Source organism: Thermobia domestica, chromosome 11 (genome assembly GCF_964235325.1).
Source record: "Thermobia domestica chromosome 11, izTheDome1.hap1.1, whole genome shotgun sequence".
In the NCBI taxonomy this organism is placed as follows: domain Eukaryota; kingdom Metazoa; phylum Arthropoda; class Insecta; order Zygentoma; family Lepismatidae; genus Thermobia; species Thermobia domestica.
In genome coordinates this window covers 36,173,018-36,194,211 of record NC_137464.1, presented here as the reverse complement: position 1 = coordinate 36,194,211, position 21,194 = coordinate 36,173,018, and the positions used below count along the sequence as shown (strand labels likewise).

At 35.2% G+C, this 21,194-nt stretch overlaps 2 protein-coding genes across 4 annotated transcripts in view; one reads left to right on the top strand and one right to left on the bottom strand.

Moving 5' to 3' along the window:
- Positions 1-9,779, bottom strand: part of FBXO11 (F-box protein 11) — a 51,307-nt gene extending 41,528 nt beyond the window's left edge. The window contains exons 1-2 of one of the 2 annotated variants that reach the window (XM_081730369.1): positions 9,576-9,779; positions 1,445-1,708 (exon numbers count right to left, since the gene is read on the bottom strand). In XM_081730369.1, the coding sequence (XP_081586495.1) occupies positions 1,445-1,708; positions 9,576-9,672 (361 nt within the window). In that variant the 5' untranslated portion in view covers positions 9,673-9,779. Of the gene's footprint in view, positions 1-1,444; positions 1,712-9,575 lie in introns of both variants that reach the window. The other variant, XM_081730368.1, reaches the window with a different exon arrangement.
- The window catches only part of Sras (Ras converting CAAX endopeptidase Sras), a 36,172-nt gene continuing 24,676 nt past the window's right edge, over positions 9,699-21,194 (top strand). Inside the window, exons 1-2 of one of the 2 annotated variants that reach the window (XM_081730372.1) lie at positions 9,699-9,942; positions 19,781-19,886. In XM_081730372.1, coding sequence (XP_081586498.1) covers positions 9,827-9,942; positions 19,781-19,886 — 222 coding nt within the window. In that variant the 5' untranslated portion in view covers positions 9,699-9,826. The remainder of the gene's footprint in view (positions 9,943-19,780; positions 19,887-21,194) is intronic. The other variant, XM_081730371.1, reaches the window with a different exon arrangement.

Sequence of the window (21,194 nt, the reverse complement as noted above, 5' to 3'; positions counted from 1 at the left end):
TGATATAATCGTTTTTGTTTGCTCTTTTACTTTACACTCATTCCAGCTTACGCGAATTCTACCTTGCATGTTCGTTTCATTCGCCATATCTGAAATTTCCTATTGATTTTTCAGCTGATCCTTGCTATCAGAATCTGGCATTGATGTCTCCTATGATAATCTTTCATGTTTTCTTTGTTATTACATTACACTTTATCCTCTTCGTAGAATTTTTCCTTTTCTGAATGGCTTCTGCTGGAACATATGTTTGAATCACTTGTTGTTGGTATCTCTGTGAACGTTTTATAACAAGTCTTGCAACTCTACTACAGTTACTATTTATCTTCACGATACTGCTTCAGTTTTTCATTGACAAGAAATATAACACTGCAGGTCTTGCTACATTCTGATCATCTGTTTGAGTCCGCTCTTCAATTTGATTGATTGTTCTAATTTTCTTCCTATTTCGCTCTTCCTCCAACTCCTGAAATCTTGCGTTATATGTAGCAAAGGTCAATTATAGCTGGAATAGAAACCCTGAAATGGGCATGGAAAACACTTACCAGAAAACAGAGAAAACTCACTCATCATAGAACATTATAGAAGGATAGAAGGTATACGATAACGCTTCGCAAATACGTTTGGGTCTTTAAAATAAGGTAATATACAGAGTGCATCGAGTAGCTCAGGCTAATTTTTATTTGCAAAATTTTAAGTGCTAAAGATAGTTGTTGAGTAGAAACAATTGATATGGGTAGAGAGGGATCTGTCAACATCGTCCATCACTTTTCAATCATTTTAGAGTTTTCAAACGGGAACAGGATCATGTCATACATGTTGTAAGATCAGAATTTAAGAGAACTCCTTAAGTGAAATTACTTCTGCAAATAACAAATTATCCATTACATAATAATTTGCAATAACAGACATGTCGTGCACTTATTCTCTTTTTATTGCGTCTGGGATTAAACTTGCTCATAAATTTAATTCTAGACGCAATAAGAAAGAACAGAGTAAGTACATAAGTTAATTCTATTATTACAAATTATTAATTAAATAAAAAGAAAGAAAAAATAAGTATCCTTAAATAAGTATCCTTTATATAGTTCTCTTACCTCGAACAAATTTCAAAACTGATTTTCTTATGTACTTCCTATAAATTCTAGCCCTCAAACATTTACCGCAGGACGTTTTCCCCGTTTCAAGAAATGAAGTGATTCGAAATGGTAAATCTTGTTGACTGTGCACCCATAAAATTTCCTGTCACCCATATCGATAATTTCTACATTATAACCATCCTTAACATTTATCATTTTTAAATTAAATGGCCCACTCCACACTTTCAGAAAATCCTGCATCTCTCCTTACATCTCTCAGATTGTATATGTATCTACAAATACATTATACTAAAATTATCTATCTTTACCTCACTAAATTTAATAAGTGCGTAAAAAAATATAGCTACCTTCGTTTGTCACAGAACATGTTCTTCTGGGCCTTTTCCGCGCAGGAAGCATGGAAGCCAAATATCCATTAGGCCCAGTACTAGTACTTGGCTGGGGTCCCTCATGATGAGGAGATTTCCGCCGTAGGTCATACGGCGGGTGATGACTCGTCCCCGTGTTAGAGTTGCCACATCCTGACGATGAAGTTGCTGCAGGTGTTGAACCCGAGGAACCAGCTGCTGGAATGCTCTGATTTGGCACTTGCAATGGCAGTTCACAAGGTTCTGCTGTAAAGAGTAAAATTCAATTTTTAGTTATCAGCATCTCATAGTTTTATCGTAATACTGTTTATTCTTGTTAAAAAATCAGACTTAAGCATTTGAACTTTACAACTTACTAGTTTTTGAGGAAAAACCTAAGGTAAGTCATGTTACCTTGTGTAATATTGTGACTGCATGAAGTTCCTATATAATGTGTAAGTTATAAGAAGATGCGACTAATATCAAAGTGCGAATAGTATCAAGTATTACAAGCAGTTATATAAAAGTGAAACTGATCTTGCGTGTGATCAGATCACGAGAAAACGACTAAACCACATGAAATAAAATTTTTGGATATGGTTATCAACTACATTTAACTGTTTTTATCATATTATTTTGATTAAAATGCATATCCTAAGAAGGAAACAGGTGGGCGAGTCATAATTTATGCGAAAAACTGAGTATCTCACGATCTCGTCAAGTTAAGAAAAAGGAACGGTGTGTAAGTTCTTCATTAAAAGTAAACGGTCATATGTTTCGGCGTTCCTGAAAATTCTTGTTTTATGGGGGGCATTATATATCGTGGGTGTTAGTAAAATTCTGTTAGTGCACTTAATTTAGGGAATTTACGAAGTGTTATATGTCGGAAATAAATACCTATACCACTGGAAAAGATACGCAGCTGTATATATCAAAAACTTAAGGATGAATGTTCAAGCACCACTATTGAGAAAAGAATACAATCTCGGCTCCCACTTATTTAGCAAGCAAGAATTTCTTAACTTTTCCAGCTCATAATTTACAAATTTCCACCTACATTTTTCTCGACCAGAGGATTCCTCATTTAGAATGCATCTACATGTATACGGTGTGTTGTGTGTAGGTAGAGAAGATTTACAAAACAAACTATTTTATAAAATAACCCTACCGAATAGCCAGTACGGCAAAAAGAGAAATAGGTTCTTCGAAGTAAGAACCTGTGCTTAAAATTTCCTTACTTTTCCAGTTATTTTGCAGCTTTTCAAGAAATTCCCTGAATTTTCCAGGTTGATGAGAATCCTGAGAATATAAGAACTAGTTGTAAGAAGGTCTTACTTAAGGTTCTGTATGACTCCGAAGAAAAATGACGGAGTGATTCATTCGATTTTTATATATGTATATATATATATCTTCGTATCTTGTCGCCACATTGAAAGGACGTTGTTGTCTATGATCGCATTACGCGAAAACGTCTGAACAATTTGAACTGAATTTGGAACATACTTATCTTGAGCAAGGTCTTTATCATGTTACTTTGATCAAAGGCTGTATCCTAGAAACTTTAATTTTTACGTAAATTGGAATCCTTTGGGCGAATCTTTATATCCAGAACGTGTGATCTATTTATTTATTTATTTATTTTTTTTAAAGTATGTTACAAACACGTCTAATTATTGTAAGTTTTTTTTCTTTTATATGGAAGAAAATAAATAATTGTTCTCGGATTTTATATATAGCTATATAAATATAATCCAAAAACAAGTAATTACTTTTATCTTTATCAACTGTTAACATTAATTTTCTGATGCATACTATATGAACTTCCTAGGAAGTTTTTTTTTTTTACAGATAATACAGTGTTCATCTACATTACTATATCTACATTACTTAACAAATGTGTTATTTAGGCTAATAAAACAATTACATACATTATAACGTAATATATATATATATATATATATATATATTTATTTATTTATTTACAAAAAAGATCCCACAGCCGTTCTTACCATTAAAAAAAAAATTGAAGTCTCTTCATACATTGACGCTAATGGAAATGGTGATGAAAACATTGAACAAAATAGTGGGGTGAAGAAGAAAATGAGGGGATCCTCTCGGAAAGAACCCACCCGAGAAAATCCACGCGCATGATGTTCGTCCACCACAAAGCCTACTTGGTGTGAGGTGGGATCGAATCAAGGACTCACGCATCTTACTGAAAATATAACCTGCCCACAAGTACACAGTAACTGTGTTTAAAGTTTTACATTGAAAACGTAAAGGCCAACGCACACACTTTCCTGTTCTCATTTCTTAAAATTAAATCATTTATGCTTCATTTTTTCTAATGAAACTGAAGTATACTAATAAAATTGCAACTAGCGGTATCGTAAATGTCTACCTCAAGTCGACTCATTTTACCAGTAAAAGCTCTTGATGGATTCTTCAGAAAGAAAAGAATTAATGCCATGTTCAAATGAAATCATCCATTAACTGCTGCATTCGCCCGTAAATGAGATTCTGTTGCAGAGAGGTTACTATTAGGTAGTCTAAAAATTGAGCTTTTTGGGCGCGAGATGACGCTAATGTCGCAAATCTCACAGTATGGGTCGTTGCGGCTCAAGCTTAATGTCATTTGATAGTTAATTGTAGGCAAGATACGTCAGCAAATGCCTACAGATGGTACAGCCGCTTTCGTTCTAGAAATTTCGATGTCCAAGGTGCTCCTGCTGTGGGCGACCGATCACAGTAAAAGTGGATGAGATTCTGGTAAGAGTCGAGCAAGACTGGTAAGCACGCAGTCATGACATCGCCAAGAACCTAAACACCCATCATCAAACAGTGTTAAATTATTTGGAAAAAACTTGACAACAAAACGAAGCTCGACGTTTGGGTGCCACAGTATCTGACTCCAAAACCTTCACTCGATCGAACTGCTATCCGCGATTCTCTATTGAAACCTAACGAAATTAATCAATCTCTGACGCAATTGATCATGAGTGATGCAAAGTAAATTACGACAACAATGTGCTAAAAAAGATCATGGTCAAAGCGAACAGAAGCTCCACAATCCGCGGCAAAACCCATACTGACGCCTACGAAGGTTATGCAATGCCTTTGATGGAACTGAAAGATCATTGTGAATTACGAGGTTCTGCTGTCAGGCAGAACGACTAGACTCGAATCTATACTGTCAACAATTAGCAAGTCCTAATAATAAAAAAAAAAAAAGTCGGAACTGCTCAACACAAAGTGTGTCTATAACACGCGCACAATGTCAGACCGCATACATCTTTGACAACCTGTCAGAAAATGAAATAACTTGGCTGGGAGATTTTATTGCATTCAACATATAGTCCGTATCTGGCACCGCCAGACTATCATTTGTTTCGGTCTTTTGCAGAATTGTCTAAATGGTGTTAAGTTAGTTTTAAAAGAGGACTGTGAAAACCACACACACACCCCTCCCCAGAAACCACAGAAGTTTTATAGCGACGTCAGTATTATGGTGTTGCAGAAAAATGGTAGAAGTCGTGGAACAAAATAGTGCATTTATGGTTTTGTAAAATATTTTCATATCACAATAAATGTATTTCCAATGCTGATTTCCAAAGGCTTAATATTCTTAGACAGCCTGATATGAAGTATTTACAACCTGATACCGTTAACGAAATACTTATTTGGAAAATTGACTAACACAGTAGTTTCCATTCTTGTATTTTGGTGTAAAGAAAATTCGAATAGTCCCTGGAGAATGTTTAAATTTCGCTACGATACACTTATCGACATTGTTCTGTACATAGGAACGAACAGAATCCTCTTTTTACGCATGTACAGTCTTGAAATGTAAATCCGTCTAAATCTTGAACCTAGTTTTCCTCTACGACAATGACTGACTAATAATGTGCCTCAAAAGTCGGACGAAAAAAATGTAACCTACTCTTTCTCGCCCTTTTCCACGGAAAATTATATATATGAAGTTATTAACGAAAGTATTTATTTATGAACAGTTGTCAGCTTAAGTTGCTGTCGAGAAAACTGTACGAAACAAATCACCCCGAGAGTAAATTTCTCCATCAAGTTTTCTTTCTTTGTTAGATTTTTTTCAAGATAAATGATTATTTTATATCGTAGGATTGTTAATGAAACATGAACAAATTTGTTAAGTTGTTTTTCAGAACATTACCGTAAAAAACTCAACCCCAAGAGAATATTATCCCTTCTGGATTTTCCCAGAAAAACGACTTATATTACAAGGTTTTGTCAATAAAATATCAATCTACGAAATATAAACAAAATCATTAAAGCCATTTTCGACAAAAACGCAAACTACCGTTATTTCGAGGGTAGGAATTCGAAATTCCAAATCCCGAGCCAGAATAAAAATATTGCAAAGAAAGCGATTTCATCATCATCGCAGATAATTCAAATCATTTATTTATTTAAAATAAAACAGAACTCCATTGTAACAGACAAATATCCGAACACTTTTGAAGCAATTTCAAATCTAAAAAAATCACGAATTCAGGGTGTCTACAATTCCAAAATGAAATTTCGTGACCCTTTCCTTACCAAACCATAATTTTTTGTAACATACTTAAGAGCGAATTTAGGTGCGAATTAGGTGCAAATTTTCATGCATACGATAGAAGCACGCTTGCTTGCGATTTGGTAGCATCTAAAGGCAACCATAGCTATCTTTGGTGGTGAATATTGACGTTGTATAGACGAAATTTTCCAGTCAAAAGTGACCCAAAACCTAAATTTCTTGACTTGCATAACCGTTTTCTGACTTTGTGACCGATAGACGCCCTGCGAATTGCATAAAATGAAATAAACATCCTCTTCGACGACAAAGCAGTGTTCTGTAAATTCCGTAATTTCTACTAGCTCTACGTTTGTGAAATATTGAAAGCAGCAATACACTGGAAATTTCCGCTGGATTTCAGAATGTTAGGCTATTCATAATTTTATTTCCTTTTACAACCAACAAACTACACGTCGATAGTGAAGAGACTTTCACTGTCTGAAATCCTGTAATTGTTCTTTTAATTAGTAAACATTAACTTATATTACTTTACATAATGTTCTTATGCTAACTGAAAATCACTTAAAATTTGGACATTTTCTCCAAAGCTACTACTCTGCTGCACTATTATGATTACTGTTGTATCCTAAATACCCAACATGCTAACACTTATCCTAAACGTTTACATTTATCCTAAATATCCAACTCCTCCTATCATGCTCATACTTCAATGTCAGCTAATCAAGATTTTTGTACAAATAATTACTACTAATCCACTGGTCGACTTGAGCCCTCCGACGCTTCGGGCTTGGAAAATAAGTTTAATTCCACCCTGGTATATAACCCGAAAGTAATGAATTTAGTGAGGGGGGGGGGGGAAGCGACGGGTCGACAATTGAATTCAGGACTCCGGCTTACCGTGTCGGTGCGCCAACCACTACACCACTTAGATTGACCCTTGCTCACACTCATATTTTCAGTACCGTATTGAGATCGCTCTTTAACAATTTATGTCAGCTATCACTTGGTTTGCAGCTCTAAATATTACAGTGTACGAAACAAGTGAGTTATTTTCTCAATTTCTTATATAATATGTAACACAGTATAAAATAATAAGAGAAAAAGTAACATACCTTAGCGTTATTGGATTTTATTGAAAAACCTATAGTTTTGATATCTTCAAAATCACTAGCATTTTTGTCGCGGCCAACAGTACCTTTGAAATTGTAAACAGAGTTACCAAATCTTACATATTCCGTCTATGACTTTCTTCATTAAAAAATAATGAACTCCACTTGAAAATTTAGTAACTCTTGCAACCGGGAATCACAATGTACTATAAAATATTTTTAAAGAAGTACTGTGGCACTGCATTGTGAGTTCTCAAGTTTAATATTTTTGATGGAGAAATTGAGATGGAATATGAAAATTTCGTACCGGTAACTCAATTCACAACTTCAAAGGTACTATTTGTCTCAAAAAGATGTCAAGATTGAGGACAGATTCTCAAGACATCGAAATTATGGTCTTTTAATACAATCCAAATACGCTGCAATACATTACTTTATTCTCGTTATTATTTTGCACAACAGTATATTATACAAGAAATGAAAACATTAATTTATTATCTAACATTATAGTTTTCACTAGAACAGTATTTAACTCCATGTCTAGGAAACAAACTACGACTCCAACAGTTACAAAATGTAAGGCTATTGTAAACGCGGGCTCGAAATTCGGCCCAGTCGTGCATTTTTCACTATCATTATGCACGAAGAAATTAATCATACTGATTTCAAGACTAAAGACAAATCAATTTTGTACATATTGTTATATAATTAGAGGTTAGTACGATAAACAAAAACAATATTGTTGCAAAAGATGGAGTCTATTGATGAACTTCGTACAATCAAAATGTAATAGCTTCATGTTAATAAAATAATAATAATAATATATATATATATACGGTATACATTATTTCAACAACGATAAACATTAAAGTACGGTATGTTTTATTAGGACTAAAAATACCTAATTTTGTTGTTCTTATGTAAGTTTTTTCACTATTCAAAATGTCTATTCAAAAATGTTTATTTATTTATAATGCATCAAGCGTACGCAACATCTTCACAGGTGCAGCTATTTCACAAAATTGCATCTACGCGTAGCAAACACAACAGTGTTGTTAACTTCCTGTCTGACAAAATTTAGCATATGTTGTTTTAAGAAAAAAATCAACTCTCGTTAAATTTTCCCCGGGTATTCTGTCTTCAGGCATTTTAGTTCGTTTATCGAAAGCAAATAGAGTCACTACGTCTGTTAACACCAAAAGTCTGATAGCTAGTTCCTTCACATTGGAGACCAAAAGAATAGACTATAAAAAGCTGATGCTAGGAGTCCCAGATTTAATTCCGGGGAACATGAGTTTGTGGAACCAATGGTTTTCACGGGGTTCTCCTGATTCCTCCTGCATTGACACTTTACCGTTTCAGAAACATTCACTTTCATTAAATTCCTATCTCCTTTAGCCTAAAAGATATATTGGTGGGACATAAAACTAAATGTTTTATTTTGGATTTTAGAAAGATTAATCGAAGCGATAGACTGGATATCAGGGTAAGAATACAATATTGGCTATGCATGTTTTTTTTTTTTTTTTTTTTTTTTTAACATACGTGTGAATAAATTAAGTGATTTTATTCACTCGATTGTGCATACTAACAAATACTGACTTTCCCTAAGTATATTACAGTATTCAGCCTTGCCTTAAAAATTTACCATATGCATTACGTCAGACACTGGAATCGTCAACCAATGTGAAAGGTGGATTTTATGTTAATAACTATTTATCTGTTAATCATAACATTTTAAAACAATGAATCCGTTCGGATTTATCGATCGCATACTTATTATCAAGTGAGTGGGAGCTCATATTACTGTTATCTTCCCACAACTGTAATCCCGTCCTTGGCTCATTCCATCAAGCCCGATATTCTATATTACGTAACTGTTATATATAACAGATCTAAAGCTGAGAACTATAGCCACAATTACTCTGAGAATCTCATCCTTAATAAACTCTTCTACTATTATTTCTTAAAAAATAAAATTACGTATTTGTTTAATTAAGATCTGAGGAATAGGTACTAATATTTGATGGATGGAAGGCAGTCCCCTTCAATCCATCAAAACAATTAACTTGGAAGTGATCGCTTATCATGGTTATTTATCCTTTTTATATAATTTTATACAAAACCTTTTGAGATTCTTGGCTTCTAAGGATATTTTTTTTGCATTCTTCTAAACTCCAAGGACAATTTCATTTCGCAATATCAACCCGAGCTCCATTACGTGCTGTTGTTATGGTTCCATCGAATGGAAAACAAGCCTCCCTTATCAAGCTTTCTTCGGCTATTTAACTCTAAATACCTACACTTAAAACTTATAAATATCGTAGTAGAGCCAAGCCACAAATAGGAAAACAGTATTATCAAATTGCAGCATGTCCTGAATTAGCATTAAGCAAAATAGCATTAAACAATGAGCTTTCATCGAACTATAAAATATTATGACTATGGAAGCCCACATTATCTATATACTTACCTGAACTTGTTCGGGATGGAAGAGGAATCCTATTAACTGTTTTTCTTCTTGATCTTCTAACATATGAACGTGATGACGTAAACGAAGCACTAGGCATCTTAGTAAAAGCTACTATTTTCACAAAATACGTATTCTAAACAAAGGAGACACTTCTCCCTGACCAGGCAGCCATTTTCTCATTCAGAAGACGGAAGCGGGACTAGCGAATGGGATGAAGTCATTTGATCACGTGATCAAAGTATCATGTCAGAATGGAAGAAGAAGAAAGTCTTAAAGAATATTCTTGTGTATCGTCTGTAGGAGCATGTTTATTATTATCCATTGTTTATGTTGCGAGTTTGTATGTATGGAATTCTCCTCACAACAGGTATACTAATATCGTTTTATTAGATATATTCCAAATATAGTGCGTATGTCTGTATGAGATAAGCCACTGTTTATGCCGTACAGTGTTGCCAAAAATAGCTTGTATGATTAAAACAAGCGGGCAATAAAGAACTTTTATTTGTTTGGATTTTTAAATAAATGGTAGAATTAAAGTGGATTTCTTTTAGCAATCTTATTCACATTATGCATTAATGATACTGCTTTCAGGAGAAATAGAAAATAATGCTGAAACATAGTCAGGTTTTGGCTCTAATGTAATATTTCTCTTAACGAAATTATAAAATCAGACCAGAGTAGTTCGTGAGATATCATATTAACAAGCATCTTACTAATAAATGCTAAACCAAATCGTAGCCCTATATGTAACGTCAAGTTATAATGTTGTTTTGGCAACTGGAGAAGAAACGTAGCGTGCAGCTTTACTTTACGGATTCATAGTAGAAGTAGTGATAGGAACAGGTTAGTGCCCCGCAGGGATTTGTTGGGTTCTGTTCTCGACATAAAATGTCCAAATTAAAGACTTCCCCAATTTTTTCCGTACAGTGTACAACCTGTGGATCCGTATAGTAGAACTGCACCAAACCTAGTTCTCAATATGAGAGAGAGAGGTAGTTTTATTCATCAGAAAACTATCCAATCATTTATTACTATATACCGGTTGCTATTTATGTGTTGACTGCTTGTAGCAAGTATAGATGTGTTATTTCTACCACAATAATAGATTAAGTGGATACCATAACTTTCGTACATGATAAATGAGTTATTGGAATGTGTTACCTTAGGGCACTTTATTGACCTACGCCATTTGGATACCATGTACGGAAGAAAAGTAAAAGCATTTATGTTCCATTAACTTTCGTTTTTAATTTAATATTTAAGCTTCATTTTCGTTATTCTTTCGCTAATTGAATATCGACTGCAAACAAAAACCTCGTTCTATTTCTTTGTGTGATTATTATATTATTATACGGGTCACAAACTTCAAAGTGAATGCTTGTGGGTACATCATCGTTATGTTCGTTTCACATCAGAATCTGTCGCAGCACGTTGCTGTAAAATGGCTTTTTGCATAGACTTTTACCATTTAGCCACCATAAATATTAAATGTTAATGCTTATCACGGCATTTATTCCGAAGTTGGGCGTCCGCTTTCGCCACGTTTTTTCGCTGTTATCTCCTTTGCACACTTTCTGCAACTTGTTATTAGGTTCATTAATCCGTGCTCTTCACAAACTTTTAAAAGATTTTGCTCGTTATCAACGTATTACTTCACAAATGTTAAAACTGTTAGTTCATTCCCCTTGTACATTCGCCATGTTGATAACATAAATGCTCGTTTCTTTCCCACAATACAACTGTTCGGTTACCTTGCGCCAAGTAGTTCCCTCCGCTTGCCGTATAGTCCCATGTTTATAGCCGCTTATATATAACAAATAAACAGATTTTTCGAGGCTCTTATATATTATCAAGCACACAAACGAACAAATTATCCATATCTTTCCTGTAAATTTTAAAAATTTTGCTGGAAACGGACGCCCAACTTTGGAACTTAACCCCTTATCACTGAGACTACTCTTTTTTTTGGAATAGTTAAGTCATTCCCTTACGTAACTTTTCATATCTTATAGGAGTGATAGTCAACGTGTCTGCTTTTTAGTAATAATAATGATAAGTTCAGTAAATTATTGATTTGTTACTTCTTAAGCTTAGGCGTTATTTTAAGAGCATGCTTAAAATAAAATATAATACAATCTTCAGATTAATGCACGGGAGCAAGGTGATATGATGATAGAGCACTCATCTTTGGTGCTAAGGTTTCTTGCTTCGAACCCAGACCTTGAGTTGATGGATTACATTAAACCCGTCACTTCCCAATCTCTTCGTTTTACAAATTCTTCTCTCACACTTACTTATTGTGTATCTATAACGATTTTTTTTTTTCGTTCTTTATCCAAGAAATTAACACTTCTTTTTTTCTCCGCCTTGCACTCAGAGTATTCTTTCTGTAATTTACGTAGTATTTTTTGCAAATACATCAATAAGTAAATATTTAATGGTTATTTTGTGCGAGTCATTTTTGTGGGTTAACTTTAGAAAACCTGCTCCAATTCGTATTTTTACGTAGGGACAATGGCACTACTTTTAACCATGACAACAGACAGTCGTATTAGCAAAGGTTTGAATAAAGAAATCTTCTTTTATGCGCATACCCACCTGTAAATGCCACACAGGCCTTCCTAGTGCTGTTATAGGTGGGTATAAACATTACAATCCACTAATGCGTTGACGCAGATTGGATGCAAAACTAGCTTGTAGTGATCACTTAGCAAGGTTAGTGGAAGTTTATCACTCGATTGCCTTATTTGAAAGATACAGCAGCACTATCTGTCGCAAAACTGATCTAAACCTGTTCTACTTTTTGCGCCTGTATAAGGACATCAATTGGAGCGTAAAGTTAACCTATTTTTATAAAATATTTGATGCTCAAGTTTGGTATTCCTAATACTTGACAGGAATATTTTTATTATTTATTTATTTTAATGATAAATAATCCAGAAAAAAATCATCGTTGCAATGATTATACTTGGATCTCAATCTCCAGTCATCGCGTATCCAACGGTCTTTTTTTTTTAGTTATTGCATCGCGTATATATATATATATATATATATATATATATATATATATATATATATCTTGTACTTTTTGTATCTAAAGTAAATAACTGTAATTTTCTGCAGGTCCTACGCAAAATTCAGTTTCAATCCAAATGTTGATTCAATTTTTTCTGACTAAAGTAATAAAAAAAATCTTCGAAATAAGTGGTCATGGTGGCTTGTAGAGCACCTCTTCTGGGGAAAGAGGCCAGGGTTCAATACTATGCTGTGTGAGTTCGCATACTGCACGTACCATTACGGAGCAGATCAGGAGATTTGGGTGGGAAACACTTCTACATCCTCCGTACAACCCCGACATGGCACCCTATGATTACCATCTTTTCGATTTTGTGAAGGAACAGATGCGAGACCATCGCTACGAGGCACTGGAGAATATTCGGCAAGCAGTGCGTCAGTGTTTACGTGCAGCTGGAACGGAATTCTATCGCAAGGGTATTTTCAGACTTGCAGAACGATGGGGAAAAAAAATAAACGGAGACTGTAGAAAAGTGAAAGAAAGGTCTGTAGCTTTGAGATGATATATTTGGTTTTACTTACAAATAAGGATTACGGTTGTGAAAAAATGTTGCTCACGACTTTCAGTATGCTCCTCGTATAAGATGAGTCCGTTGGTAGCAGTGAGGATGCATGTGCACCGTCCGGCTGTTTTTAGTGGTATGCTTGAAATCGTCAGTTATACGTCAGGTGAGGTAGAACGAAAGCGTGTTGAAGGAGCTGTGTAGCGGTGGACAATCTAGGAAACCTATATAAACAGGGAACCTAAATTATAGTTCAGCATCTCATAGTTACACCCTTTAGGCTGAAGTGGGTAATTATGAAATTAAATTTGTGGGAATCAGATAGCTTCTTCAAACCAAAGTGTATTGACCTCATGGAAAGTGTACAGAATAAAAAGAATCAGACAAAGCAAAATCACTCAGAAAAAGTCACCGTTCTCGTCTACAAAGCCTCAAGGCGGCTCCGAAATCTGAAGCAGGCAGCCTTCATGATATCCCGAGGGAGAGCTGCAAATGCCTCCTGAATCCGGTCGATCAGCTGGGTCTTTGTTGTGCAGGCAGTGCGGTTGGTTAGTTGCTCTACCACGCCCCACACATAATAATCCATAAGATTGCAATAAAGAAAGTTTGGGGGCCAGATGTCGAGATCGGTGAAGTCGTAAAAATTGTCAGACGACCACTTCAGGGTCTTCCCAGCAGTATGGCAGGGAGCACACTCTTGCTCTCAAGATCCTTGTTCAAAGCCACCTGCATGGTTGACGGGGCAACACCCATTTTTCGCGCTAGAGCCTGGATTCCCTTTCCTGGATCCTCCTTCACATTCTCCTGCAGTTGTTGCATGAATTCCTGTGTGCGGCGGCAATCAGACCGTCTTCTGTGCGCTTTTCTCGCAGCCACGGCTTCGTAGTCCCCGTTGCACTTCTGCATTTCACTGAAAAGGGAGCAGAAAATGATTACAGCTTAACGTGGAATCTGAACCACTTGTGTCCCCATCCGGAAATCGAACCCGGGAGCCTACGATCAGAAGGCGACGAGCGTAAACACTCATTCACGGGGGGGGGGGGGACTATGAATAAAAAGGCAGTAATAATTTCAGGGAATGGTATGCGGGGAGATTTTTCAAGTACGAAATTTTTCTCTGAGGTAGTTCAGTTTTATTAGGACTATTATTATTATTATTTAACCCAGCTACAGTCATAATTTATATCTGCAAAACTGTTAATTTGCTTTCTATTAAAAATAAACGCTAAGTGTAAAACTTCTTAGGCCTACTACTGTTTCATGAAATTTTTGTCGGTACATCAGAGTTCGATTTATTAATTAGATAGATTACTCGTCGAGAAGGAAGCTTCAGCGAGAATGGCTGTAGGACACATTTCATATTTCTTCTTTTATTTAATGTGTATTGGAATTTCTTTGAGAGTTCATAACTGACTGTGATTTGTTAGGTTTCATAAGAGCAGTGGTTTCAGAAACTACACCAGGAAATAGGGATACAGTTTGGTGTGGTGGGTGGGACCAATTGCTTACTTACTGTATCGTCTATTGTCTCGCTAAATGACTAATGTCGGACTCCAGATAAAATTCTTCTCTTTTGTGTTTTTGCTATTGTACAGAGTATGGTGGAGTATGGTCTTTGAGCATTCGGCGTTTTGTTGACGGTGTTTATTTACATACTATGCTGTTCTGGGAACAAAATCGCGTGTATCTGTGTGTGCGTAGGTTCGTGCGTATGTGTTAATATATCAAAACGGAAGAAGTTACAGCTAGCACCTCTTGTAAGCGTAAGAGTAGTCAAGTGTTGAAGAGCGGAGGAAGGGCTATTGTCATGAATGTATATAATTATTTAAACCAGAAAAACTCGGGTAAAATTATTAGTTGGGTCGCGAAGGAAACAGCTTGGACGAAAGACGACATGTGGCAGTGATTAACCTTGCACAATATTGAGTATGTTGAGGATGTGTTAAAGAAAGATTTGATAGATCTAATAAACGTTCATCGTTCTAAATATGAAAAATATAAGCCTGACGAATGGGCAAAAGAACTAGGACACATTGTTTTCCGATTGCCCCCTTATCACTGTGAACTCAACCCTATTGAACTCGTATTGTCTCAAGTAAAACATTATGTTGGGGCAAATAATACAACATTCAAAGTGAAAGACATTGAAAAATTAATTCATGAAGCATTTGAGCGTATAACAGCAGAAAATTGGCAGAACTTCGTGAGGCATGTGATAAACCTCGAAAGTGACATGTGGAAAGCAGATGAGCTGCAAGATGATGTTGAGCCGTTGATTATTCATTTCAGTAAAGATTCCTCTGAAGGAGAATCATCTAAAATCTTCGATGATGATGATGATGATATGTAAGGAAGTAATCCTTTGGAGTGCGATTGATTCAAAGTAGTTTATTATTATTATTATTATTATTATTATTATTATTATTATTATTATTATTATTATTTATTGGTGGATTTTTTATCTTTTACTATGTGAGTTGGCAACATCAGTCGGCAGTATAATAGAAGCGCCATCGGTTCTGCATTTGTTTTTGAATGCTCAACTTTGCATCGCCGTTTCCATAAGACTAGCAATTCATCTTAAGGCTGGTTTTAGACAGAAGCATTTATAGTAGCAAAAATCGTATCATCGATATCCTACCGTGTAAAGTAGCAAATGCTATAGCATTTCCCATGCCATGTCATATCCTATAGTATTTCTTGTCGATAGAATCTGTTCTATTTCGTAGCATTTCTGGTCCAATTGCAGCACCGTGGTGTGTTAAAAGGCAGCGAAAGATTTTATGCCAAGTATTCATGTTCTTTGTTTTGTGTGGGAAATTGAATTGATGTAAAGAAAAATGAGTTGGAGTAGGGATGCTATTATTATGCTGATTGAAAAATGTAAGAAGCATTCTTGTTTGTAAAAAGTTAAAAATTCTTTGTATCATAATAAGCATATGCGACAAAGGGCTTTAGAAGAAATAGCGACTGACACCTCTGTTTTTAGTTTCGGAGCCATAATTGCGCTTTTCTCCAGTGATTTGTTTGCTACGTAACGACAAGATGCTTACCATAATGCTACCGTGTAAAAGCACCATATACTTTTGATGCCATAGAGATTTTTGGCAGCACATCTGCTACGATAAATGTTTCGTCTAAAACTAGCCTAAGTCTGGATAAGCTATACTCATTGTTCTTTTAGCAGTGATTGCCCTGAATTGCTGAGAAATTTTCTTAAAAGAATACCACACTGTTTTTTCTTTGTTTTATATTTTTAAAAAAAAAAAAAAAATACGAGTCTAGTCTGTAGCAGGAACTTTATAAACTAGATTTGAACTTTCTTTTCCAATAATTGTAGTCAAAATTTAAATTAACATGATTAATTATCTTATTGACTATTAATCACCTAAAGTTTTCAGTAAATCTAATAGTCAATACGATAAGAAATCCATGTAGTTTTCTTTGGAACGAGTCTCTGTAGCGTTTCATAGATCTGAAGAAAATAGTAAGCCGTGGTACGCTACGAACTAAGTCGTAGCTCAAAAGGGACTTTCTTTACTATAGAACACAGTTCGACCACTAATGTCACTCCATGTGTGTCTAATTTAACCAAATGCTTGTTGTTCTATAAGATAAAAATGCTTTTTATACCTTTTCCTACTGCAGATTCTATTGCTGGAATATGTAAGCTTTCAGTAGTCATAAGTAAGTGCATTACAGTTTATCTTTAGTCTTTACATCATGGCTCTTAGTACTTGTACTCTACTTATAACCTGAGCTCCTTCGTGGCTAAACGGTTAACGTACGCAACTTTGGCGTTGGAGACCCAGGTTCAATTCCCGGTGGGAGCTCGTGTGGTTCGGATTCCACGTTAATTAGTAAGTCCACGTCTCATATAGCCTCGCTGCTGAAAGAGACGTTAAACTCAAAATCAACTCAACTCTATTTATAGCGTATGATGAACGCGTTTGAAATAAAAATTTTGTCTAGCTTTAAGTACAAGAATCATCAATGTTTATTTACGGTTGCAATTCTTTGATGTATGTGTAGGACTTCAAGATTTAGAACTTTTAGATTTTTAGACTAAACAACAAGGGCACCCTACGCAAATTTACAGTATATTCATAGTTATGTACTTGCTTTTGTTAGAAATGAGCCTACAAGGCTACGGCCATCCAACGTTACAGAATTCTGGCACGTGTCTCTAAATAGAATATTGGTTGCTAGGATAGATACTGTGAAAATAAATCATATAGGATTGCATTCAGATCACGATAGTTTAGGTAATCTAGGAATCTGTTGTGTGTTCTCATGGATTGGAATCTCTATCTCTAGGTATGTTAATATGGTCATGTGAGAATTAGGTGGATTATAATTATTAAAGGAAACTCTCGTGTGGAATTCGAAGTATAATGCAATAAATATCTCTGGAGTAATTTATGTATTCATGTTTGGTCTTGTAAGGTCATGTAAGCCTAACTAAGCTTAGGTACGTACTCTTATGAATGTGGAGGTACTCAGTTGTGAATGTAAGTTAAGAGTAATTATTGACACTTCTGAAGTTTATGCGTTCCTACTTCAAATCTAATATTGGCTTAGGTTCAGTTTATATACTCTCTTGGAAAGTAATCTCGTGTGGGATTAGTCTCTTTTTTTCTTAACTTACATATTACTAACAGCTTTATGCTGAAATATCAGAATTAATAAAGTAGTAGGTTATCAGTCACCACAAGCGAGTTATTCCTATTAGCCTAGTTAAATATTGATGACTAATCAAAGTGTTTTAATATCGCATCAATTACATTAATTTATGTTTTGGAGAGAAACTAGGACATTGAGGATTTTGATTTTTTCTTTGGGGGGGGGGGGGTGAAGATGTGAACCTGAGACTATCCTACGTAAACCTAGACGTCTTGGAGCTCCTTATATAGTGTTTTATATAGACATATTAGGAGGAAGGTCTCTCGTGAAGTTATAGAATCCCACAAAATTTGATGATACACGTAACGATAAATATGTTCTCCCCTTAAAGCTTGAGATCCCCCATCGAAACTCAGAAGACTGGATAAAACACTGCCTATGTATATGTGACCCTGTCAAAAGTTCCTACTGCAAACTACATTATGATCATTGATCAGTCGGTTGCCAAATATGACCAGGACCTTGTTGCTTTTAGCCATTCGTTCTTGAACCATCTGTGCACCGTTACATCGAGAATTTTCTTGTTCACACGAATTTATTTTGCCTTGGGGGTCGCGGTGGCTCAGTGGTAGAGCGTTAACCTCTGGTGCATGGAGTCCCGGTTTCAAACCCTGCTCCCGCCAAGTGAACTTTGTGGTGGACAAACACCGTGTGGGTGGGTTTTCTCGGGGTTCTCCCGTTTCCTCCCACTTTCTTCATTCCACCATTTCATTCATTTCTCATAATCACCATCTCCTTTAGCCTAACCGGCATAACCATGGGACGTAAAACTCAAAGATTTTTATTTTGGCTTGATTGGTAACTCATAGTTCGAAAATATAACGACCGCTGTGTGACTGCAAGGAGTTCATTTTAGCTCCACTGTGCTGCGCTATCAAGTTATCGTATTTTATTGAATACTTTGCACCTGTTAGCAATCCCACTTTTTTGTTATACACGTTGCAAGATCTTGCAGGCCATGTCGAAATTCATAACCATTTGGTGTTCTGCTTTTGTTAGTTCACACTAGCTTCTCTTCCTGATAGTAGTGTGTGATGAAACTGCGATATAATCGAGACAGTGTTGAGAGACGAAAGCCAAGATGCTAAAAAACCAAGTTATTGTTAGACATAAGAATGGAGCTCCGGTTAGATAGAGATAAAAACGCTACCTATTCATTTTCTTCCTGAATACTAAGTTGGTTGTGTTGTTAACAGTGTGTGAAAAATCAGTTTTTTTTTTTCATTAACTTATAAAAATATCTTTAAAGTATCCAGGGCTATGTATGTTTAATTAAAAAAAGGAATAAATCGTTTTACGAGAAAAGCGAGAATGTGTAACGTAAAACGTGCCAGAAAGGCTTAAAACTTATGGCAGAAACGTAAGATCTGGAAACCCTAGTTCTCTTAACAGTATACTAATTAGGGACCGGTATATCTAAAAATCCTAAATGTTCACTGTTTACTTAAACTCACGGAAGACATATTTAACGAGAAATATTCGTTGTTCTGAAGTTAACACCATTTGTGAGCGCACATGGAAAGACATAATCTCAATTGTTCACAGGCGATGGATACACAATGAACAGCGAAGATCTAGACACACCTTTTCGTCTTAAAGAGCACCAGCATAACCGGCTCGCAGAAACAAACTGTACACAACGCGGGAACATCAACCTTTGCAGAAAATATTACTCGTAGCGCACGGAGCACAATCGCTCAAAATTTGATAGTGTTTATATAGGTGTATAGTGAGTTTTTAAATGCACTAATATGAAAACAACAGGAACTCAAGGTGCAAAATAGACTCGCGCTCCGGATACAATAACTTATCATCTGTTCTTTTAGCTTACAGGTCATAACAGAAATTTAATTTTCCATATAAGTATCATACATATGTAATAAATCACAGTATTTGATACAGCTTTCATAATATATATATATATTTCTATTTTATTTACAGGAACCATCCGTCCACGATTAAGAAGAGATTCGTCAGTGTGTTTATAATGATGTTCATCTCACCCATGTTTTTGTATTACTTTTCACAAGAGAGTGTGCTAAAAAAGGTAAACAATATAAGTGTTTTTTTTAAGTACGTAAATACTTCTTGAGGTATAATTTTAGTTATAATTTACATAGAGCATTTTTTTCGACAATCTGAACATTTTTTAAATTAATAAAAGTTATCTATAGTTGTGAATCGAACAGGTGGTCGTGTACCTGCTCCAGTATTAAAAGAAAAAATAGTAAACTTCATGCTTTGCTCCGGTTTGTTGGGACTAGGGGAGATGATTTCCTTCACTTAAAACAATATTGAATTTAGAGTTCAAGAAATGCAATGTTCATTGGTCCAAATGTGGAGAATGAGGTGTTGAACACAGTATTCCGAAGCCTGTAAAAGTATAATTCTTTCCTATTAAGGATATTTGAGGAACAAAAGAGTGTTTAAAGAAAATTACACAATACGATTCATCGCAATAGGTCTACGTATAAGTTTGGCTTAAAGATACTATTGGTTGCATATTATATAGTTAAACAATTACCTCTAAGCATCCCAAAAATTTCTGTACAGCTATAATTCCGTCGAACCACTGTTGACTTTCTCAATGTAAGTGAAAAACTATAGCTTCTGCATCCGTCACATGCATGGTTGCTTCCAACTAAGAGACTATAAATAAATATAGAGAAGTAGAATGAATTAATCCGTGATACACTGTATAAACACGAAAATGTTCAACGTTCACGATCAAAGAACATCCGAGAGACATTAAGGGGACAATCCTCTTCTTTACGGCGGCCATGTTATTTTCAAGTTTCAAATCCGAAAATCAAGGAGATTTTTTTTTAAATATATATATATATATATCAGAGCTGGAAGTCAAAGTTAAATGTGGATAACAGGAACTTTGATAACAGACAGTAAACCAGCAGCGGCAGCTTCGTCAAAACACCCAAGGAAGTAAATAATACAACATATAATATACAGTATTATTGCTCATTTATTTAAGTTTGGAATATTAAAATTATTAAAAATTATTTTAAAAATAAAAAAAAAAAAAGCTGTAATTTGTTAAATAACAGCTGATTTTGTCATCAAAAATCGAATACTTACTGACTTTAAAGTTCGATTTTTCTTTAATTCAGACTTGATACGCATTGGTTGTTCCGTTGCTTTTATTTGAAGTGCTAATGCAGGAGCTTCGTTCATCGATTCTGGAGATTTTCCATCTATTGTCTGCGAAATTCTAATGTTTTACGTCTTATAGAGCTTTAGTTGACTACATAATTTTTAATTCAACGTTACATGTAAACAGAAAAAGTTTCTTGGAGGTTTTTTGGTGATAAAAAGTAACAGTTAATTTTTTTGTAATTTC